An 8,472-nucleotide genomic window follows, 5' to 3' on the forward strand; every position below is an offset into this window, starting at 1 on the left:
CAGAACTGCCCCTTGCCACGCCCAGTTGCTGGCAAAGAATGAAAATGGTTCCCACAGAGAACTTCCTGTGAGGGAATGATTCCATTGTTTCCTAAAGATGGTAGTATCCCTTCATCACCCCCCCACTAAGGAAGAGACTTGGCAAAATTTAATGTGGAGAATATGTTGGATGCGATATGGATAATACAGAAAGTAATACAGATTTGCCAATATGCATGAATGCACAATTTAATTACCAACACTCTGAAACGTGCAATTTCAATGAGTTTGTAATTAAAACATTTTTATCTCGTTTTTCACTTTAAGATCACCCTTCTAGAATACAAAAATAAATCTCCATAACTGGGATAACGGCAGCGCTCTCTTCTACCATCTTCCCACAAGCTGCATTGCTCACTTCAAAATAACATGTGCACTTTAAACCCGACAGTTCATTTTAGGTCTTTCGTTCTTCTTAAGGGCGGCTTTTTGATAACAATTTTAAATCAAACAATTCTTCTCCATTCCGTAGTCGTGTGGCAAATATATGGCGGCAGGGCAGAAGACTAGAGTTGTGGATTGTACAGCTACAAGTCACAAGACTCAGATCCATAAAAAATTCCGACACACCATCAAAGAGCAAGAAGCCCTTAGAAGTTTGTTTGATGTGGTATTTGCAGTCCCTTAAAAAACTAAGCTCTTCTTCGATCATACTTGCCTCGTCCGGTGTGCACACCGATTTGTACCGGGAAGCGATTTCCTTTTCCTTTCTCTGTTGTTCTGTCTTGACAGAAATTGTTGTTACGAGATGCTGAATGCATTCAGCCACCGTTGCATTAGAACCCAAGAGGTCACTCATCTTTTGGTTATGCTGAAACACAATCTCGGACGTATCTATTCGTGCAAAATTGAAGGCCCAAATATCAACCCACATTTCACGGCATGTATGCCACTGATCCATGAAGTATTTTACAAAGCTATCTGAACAATAGAGACCCAAGCTTCTGACTGTTTTATTGTAGTCTTCAGGACTTTTAGAAGAAACTATACGAGAAAAGAGAGCCAAAAGTTTTGCCTCCTCTGTAACCCCCATTTCCAGGGCCTTACAATGCAAGGTCGGGAGAACTTGAGAACGTAAGATCTGAACTGTAGCGTGAGGAAATATTTCTTTCACCACTTCCTTCTCCCCAATATCAACCCCAACTGCTACACATCGTACCCTGAATTTAATATTGGGGACACTTTGCACGAGTGAGACTGAAGCAAAGCGTAAAACATTAGTCGTTTCTTTCCTAACTATTATATAAGCACAGTCTTTACCTTGTGCATTCTGATCTGCACAAACGAAACTAAACAAGTCAAAATCTTCATTGACCCTCAAGACCTTGTTAAAAAATAGTACTGTGGGGAAATGCTGGCACGAAGACACCATCTCTGTAGTGACCAGAAATACCATCTTGATGATGACCTGATCCTCTAAAAATATTAATTTCACTTTTGCATCTAGGTCAATAGAAAAAAGACTGTCCAGTGAATTAAGTGTGTCCATGATCCCGTTATCCTTAGTTTTGCAATTGGACAAAAGGTGTTTAATATCCAGAGATCCCACAAACTGCTTGGAGATCTTGTTGGTGATGCGTGTAGGGAGACAGCAGTTCGCCAACAGAAGCCCTCTTTTGAAGTAGTAGTCAAACTCGATAGGGCATAATGGGTGGTTGTGTTGTAACTGGCACTTAGTGATGCAAAGTCTGTTCTTCCTCTCACTCAGCTTTAGGAATATGTAGGCGCTACAACCCTGCTGATCTCTTGAATCTTCTTCATCAGATGCACAATGCTCCTTTCTTTCTTTAGGTGCTCTGAAAAAATAAAAGGCTAAAATAAGTATTTTTCTGCCTAAATCAATGCAGAGGTGGCACTAGAACAACTCACACTACACTTGTACAAGTGCGTCTATAATAATGACAGATGTAGGGAAGAGGTGGACACCGGGAGAAGCAGCAAGAAGTAAAACAGACGTCCCAATCTGGTACAGAAGGGGGACCAGAATTGTACCTTCACTTCACACTTACATGCCCCTCTGAAGAAAGGGCATGGTCCAGAAACATGTCAGTTTATAGTGGTGGTACCATTACCACCAAGGTTACAGTTATGGTTGCCCCTCCTGTTCCAGCTTGGCATATGTTTGTATTTTTCTTCCTGTTGGTTCTCCCATTGTCCATATCAGAACCCATATTGGCTTGCACCCTCTTTTATTGTTGACTATTAAGTAGGAGAGGTAAAGCATCTGTTGGTATGACCTGGCATTCCTCTGGATGATTTGTCTTGGTGATATATTCTTATACAAATGTCTGCCGATGCAAATAGTTAGACAGATAAAGACAAGGACATACTTGTTGGTACTCTTACAGTTCATTTAAACAATGCTGCATTCCTCCTGAAAAAGTGATGGAATTCAAATCAAATGCCTCATATATACCTATACCTCCGTTACGTCAGAGTAAAACTCTCTTGGTGCCCTAGAAAAGATTTTAAATAATCTTATCAGTGATATTTTATACTAACTGTTTTCTGTAATTAGTATCACAGATGTCTTCATTCTAGTATTCTGTCAGTCAGCCTATTTAAATGGAGGAAAGTAGTCTCTCTGCTGTTTGGCATCATTGTGTGCACCACGCTGAAGAGGGAACAGAGAACGCAAAGGAGAGAGCTGTCTGAGGAGATCAGAAAAAAAAAAGGATTATAGATCAGCTCGTCAAAGGAAAAGGCTTTAAGACCATATCGAAGCAGCTTAACATTCCTGTGACTACAGCTGCAAATATTAAGAAGTTTAGGGCCATGGGCGTGTAAGGCCCATGGGCGTGTGGTTACGTGAGACCAGCTCTGGATAATATGGCCACAAGTGGAAAATTAAAGTAGAATTAAAGTCTCCTTTGTTTTTGCATATATCTACTGCAGTAGAATTGGAAAAAAAAAACAAAAAAAAGACAAAAAAAAAAAACTTACCTGCGTCTCCGCCGCTCGCTCCTGTCTGAGCATCTGAAGCTTCTCGAGCGGCTGTGCAGGATGATGGGGCGGGCACCTGAGCAGTAGAGATCTTTGGGGGGAGAAGAAGAGGAGAGACACAGTGGTGCTGAATGCATGCAGCCGGGAGCGTGCACGTCGGACTCACACCGTGGGAAAGGAAGAGACAGCAGTCTGCTGGATCAGAGGCCGGCACCAGCGTTGAAGGGATTGCTGAATACAAAGTGGAAGGAAGAAGATGATCGGATCAAGAGGCATCATTTAAAGGCAAGTCCTTAAAAGCAGCATGGGGAAGGGGGTCGTGGGGGAGAATGTATGATTTTAATGCCACTTTAAGCCCAGATTGAACAGAAGGACAGTGCAATTAGTAGACAAAGAGACAAGGAAAACTAAAAGATACAAGCTAAACTCTATGGTCAAGGTACATCAGTGTCTGATTGCACTATCCATCACAAAAGCAAGAATGGAATTTGCTGAAATAGATACTGACAGGTCACAATGCTTCTGGGAAAATGTACTTTGGACAGAGGAGACAAACTGGGGAGTTTTTTGGTAAGTAACATCAGCTCTATGTTCACAGGAGGAAAAATTGGCTGCCATGGGATGTCTTAAATCTGGGAAGGTCTCAATGAAATCTCCAGACTATCAAGGAATTCTGGAAACATACATGGGTCCTCCAACAAGATCATATCCAAAACACACAACTAAAAGCACCCAAGAATGGCAAACAACAAAACATTGGACTTTTCTTAGCTGGCATTCTATGAGCCCTGACCTGAACATCGATAGAAAGAGCTGAAGCCTTCAGTCTGGTGAAGGCACCATTCAAACCTGACACACCTGGAGCAGTTGTCTCAAGTAGAGTGGGCCAAACTACCTGTTATCAGGTGCAGAAGTTTCATTGAAAGCTACAGAAACGGCTTGTTTGCAGTGATTACCTATAAATGTTGTACAACAAAATATGAGGTTAATGGTGCCGTCATTTTTGTCCATGACATTTTAATTGGTTTTAGTTTTTTTATATGCTGTGGAATCAAAAATCAAACGCAAACTCTGATTGTTATGAAATATGGAATAAACAAAGATGGAGGGCAATAACTTTTGTCAGTTTCAAGTTATTGCTGAGAAAAATGTGGGTTTTTATTTGTGGAAGAGTACCAATAAATGTGTCCACGTATGTAAATGGATGTACCACACAGTGGTCTGAGTATTACTGAAAGAAGGGATCGACAGCGTCATACGAAGGGGAATTGCACCAAAACATTGTGTTCTGGAAATAAAAGTAACCATCCTATTATCAGTGATGACCATGTTACCGCAATGCACAAACCAGGGTGTGGGTTCTTTTCATTTTGCATGGCACCTATTCAGGATACCACATTGAATGTGTGTTTCTATCTGTGAGTTGTAGCGTGCTATAAAATGTAAAAAAAAAGTGCTGGTGTGTTTTTTTTAAGGCGTGTGTTGTGGTGTGCTGCCAGCCCATTTAAATTGATTGGGCTGCTTGAATACACTAAAACGTGTTGCGTTAACAAAACTCATGGGGCCCATGTATAAATCTTCCAACCAGTGTAATGCTGCCATTCACACGGCATTACTGCTACTAGACGGAGCTGAGGCGCATAGGAATTTCTTATCCCCATCTAGTGGGGCTAATGCGGTGCAAACAGCATTTGCCCAGCTATAGTCTGGGCAGATTTTTACATTGCCCCCACAGTGTGAATCCAGCTTAAGTGCTTGTAACACAGGTGACTGTTGCGCATACAGGCAGTCCCCGAGTTACATACATTCGACTTACATACGACTCCTACTTACAAATGGAGGATATTACTGTACAGCAGGGGTAGTTGTAATGCTACCGCACTCGTACCGACGAGGAGTGCCTGCCTTTTTGGGTCTGGTTCGCACATTACAGGAAGTTGGCTCTTGTTAGACGTGCAGATGAAAAGGGAAATTCCGGAAGGGAAATTCACTCCTGTTAAAGGTGCCCATACACTGCTCGATTCTCGTACGAGAATCGCGGGAAATCCTGCGATCGTACGAGAATCGAGCAGTGTGAACGGAGACGTGCGACCGTTTCTACTGTACGGTCGCACGTCTTCCGTCGAACCAGCATGTTCGAAAACCAGCCGGGAATCGTACGATTCTCGGCTGGTTAGAACGGTGCTCGGAAGACAAAATGCTGAACGGGCCGGTGTGCGCACGCGCACACTGCCCGTTCAGCATTGCGGTCATCGGAAGCCCGCCCCTCAGGGGGGCGGGCTTGCGATGATCGAGAGTGCGATCTGCCTGTCCAAGATAGGCAGATCGTACGTTTTTTTAATCCCTTTACAACCATCGCAAGACTAAAGTCTTGCGATGGTTGTAGAGTGTATGGCCACCTTAAGAGTGATCTTGGGGAAAAAAGGTGTCTCCGCTAAAGCTTAATGACCAATCCTTGTTTCCACCACAACCCAAGATTTTCAAAATCAAATTGTCACAGGGACGGAAAGTGAGGTGAAATCTTGTGAACAGGGGCACACACAGCAGAACAAACTTTACAGGGGGTTAACCCTTCCCTATGCTATCCAGAACTAAAAAAAAATGTTTTGGCTGGAGTTGCACTTAAAAAATTTACCTGTTCCAACTTACATACAAATTCAACTTAAGAACAAACCTACAGGCTCTATCTTGTTCATAACCCGGGGACTGTCTGTACTTCACTTATCACAAGTGCTCTGTGCATTGCCTTACTAAAAGAGGTAAATCCAGTCTGCCCCACAAAAGTAATTCGGGGTCCCCTCTTACCTCTCACTCCATTAGTGGGGAGCAGGAAACGTCCAACAGGCGCAACACGAGCTTACACAGGGCTAATTATCTTCGCTCCTGGCACATGAACGTCAGGAGCGAAGAAAAGGTGACTATGCAGCTCACAGGTTCACATTAAAGACTCCTTTGGTATTCAATATAAGCCTGTTGGTTTTCCGGCATGGGGAAAGCACGGGGTCACTTTAAATAAAAGGCAAAAAGATTAGGGGCAGGAGTGTGGGTGATTGTTACCTGACCATCATACTCACATGATTTCCTTCTTGTTGGATACATGGACATTTTTGCAGAATAGGCGGGCCGAGCTGAACTTCAGAGCTTCCACCATTTCCCACTGGAGACTCTCATTGGCCCATTTACACTTGTTTATTGGGATGGAATACCGAAGAAAGAAGAGAGCTTTCCTCTTCTCACACCAATCATCGAAAAAGGTGCAGAAGTCCTCCCAGGAGCAAAACTCCATCAACAGCAGCTCCGTTTCATCCATTGTGGGCAAGACTAGAAGAGAAGTATGCAAACAATTTTACATATATAATAATATAAGACTTACACCCAAAACATAAAAAAACACAATGGTCTGAATTTCCCCAAAGGGGACATAATAAATGTTAACAAAGCTGTAAAGCCAAACTCTAGGCAGATAGAAAAGAAACAAATCAACAATGCAGCTCTGTAATTAATACATCAGTATGTGTATTTTTTAAATGCAAGCAGTGTAAGCACCTGAATATAACCGGGTACCAGCCGCCTTCAGAGAGGAAGAAGCAGACAAGATGCTTATCAGTTCATGTGCTTACAATAGAGACACACCATCATTGTGCTGCTCCTCCTTACTGTCCAGTCACATGTTGGGGGTGGGTTCAGGATGGCCTGGGCTCAGTGAAAGTGTGTCAAATGATGCCGGTCACTGACATCTGGGGGCAAGAAAAATACTGGGGGATATTCTTGGATTGAAGGTAAATATTTCATGGTGCACCCATAATCAAGGTAACACTGACAACCCCCGCACCCTAATCATGGGGTTCTTCCTGCTGGCTCCTGTCAGTATTTGAAATCAGTGCGTGTGTATGTGGCCGTGGCTCCGTTCACAGATCTATTGACACTCTGGGCAAAATATCACCCTCCTCCTCCCCCCATTCCTCCTGCCCTTATAACCCATCCTTCAGGGTCCCTTGTCAGGCAGTGTGTGTGTGTTAATCCAGCGGTGTGTGTGTGTGTGTGTGTGTGTGTCCAGCGCTGCAAATGGCCTCTCATTTACACCTAATCGTCTTGTAGCGCGTTTCCTTAAAACTGACTATGCTCAACATGCAGAATCCTATCTATAGCTGGAGAGAAGCTGGTGAAGCAGATCTGTGCTTCATCAGCTTTTTTTGGAGGTCCCTGGGTGACATTAGGGATCTTAAAGAGCCCTGATGTCTCCATAAAGAGTACCTGTCATTGTAAATTTGATATCACATATGGAGTTTCTTATCCCCTATGTGACAGCTATAAAGTTAAGAAGATTATAATATATATATCCCCGCCCCCACTTACACACACAAATATGCCTCGGGTGCACCTACGTACGGAAATGACGATTGCGCCAAACATGTTACATATCACCATGAACGTCAGAGTGAGAGCAATAATACCAGGGTCATCAATCACAGCTAACACTAAACTGGTGAGTGGTAAAAGCTTTTGGATACACGTCTTCTGCAGAAAATGTGACAGCCGCGCTAAGGCACCTCCTATAGTGCAGTCCTAAAGGTGGCCATACACTGTACAATCCTTTTGTCTTGCGAGGGTTGTAAAGTAATTTAAAAACACGTACGATCTGCCCATCATGGACAGGCAGAGCGTACTTGCGATCATCGCAAGCCTGCCCCGCTGACAGCCTGCTTGTTCGACGGAAGACGTGCAATCGTACAGTAGAAACGGTCGCACGCCTTCCATACACTTTGCGATAATCGTACTGTGTATGGGCACCTTAACTCTAAAAGCTATCAGAGTCTGCACCTGGGAGCACTTGGGGGCAAAAGATAAAATCTGCACCCAATTTTATCTTCTGCCCCATGTGCTCCAAGATGGAGGCTCTGATAGTTTAGAGTTAGGACCGCAATATAGGAGGTGCCTTGGCGCGGCTGTGCGTCTTTCACATTTTCTGCAGAAGACGTGTATCTAAACCTCTGTTTTTAACCTTAGCGGTGAGACAAGTTTTTTTAGGGCTGGTAAGGATTAAAAATTTCCTGTTCGATTAATTTCGATTAATTATAACGCACATACACATTCAACTACATTGGCCTATACACATCAACAGCACAGCAATAAAGTAATAAAATTAACTAGAATCACACTAATCCAGCACGTTATTAATCTCACATGCCCCACTCAATATGGCCGCCGCTTGAGTGGGGCAACTCAGAATAATAACGTGCTGGATTAGTGTGATCCTAGTTCATTTTATTACTTCATTGCTGTGCTGTATGTGTATAGGCCAATGCCAGGGATCCCAACCTGAAATAAGCAATTTCAATGAGGTGTCCCTCTCATTTCAGGGAGGTGCCCTCTCCCCCCCATCCGCGGAGGGGGGGTTAGGGGGGGCTGGGAGGGAGCACCCCCCTGAAATGATGGCAGATAGCACAGGAAGCAATCGCTTCTTTGCCATCTGCACTTTTTTTTTTTTTT

At 43.5% G+C, this 8,472-nt stretch overlaps 1 protein-coding gene across 1 annotated transcript; it reads right to left on the bottom strand.

Annotated features, from left to right (window-relative positions):
- Positions 1-454: 454 nt before the first annotated feature.
- Positions 455-6,638, bottom strand: LOC108789532 (uncharacterized protein C19orf68 homolog; the record flags this gene model as incomplete). Its single annotated transcript, XM_018559572.1, has 3 exons — positions 455-1,835; positions 6,057-6,294; positions 6,613-6,638. Coding segments are annotated over 3 exons (1,645 nt in total), but the record flags the coding sequence as incomplete, so codon positions are not given.
- Between the last annotated feature and the right edge of the window lie 1,834 nt (positions 6,639-8,472).

This window comes from Nanorana parkeri, unplaced genomic scaffold, assembly GCF_000935625.1.
Source record: "Nanorana parkeri isolate BGI_ZX_2015 unplaced genomic scaffold, ASM93562v1 scaffold405, whole genome shotgun sequence".
NCBI lineage: Eukaryota > Metazoa > Chordata > Amphibia > Anura > Dicroglossidae > Nanorana > Nanorana parkeri.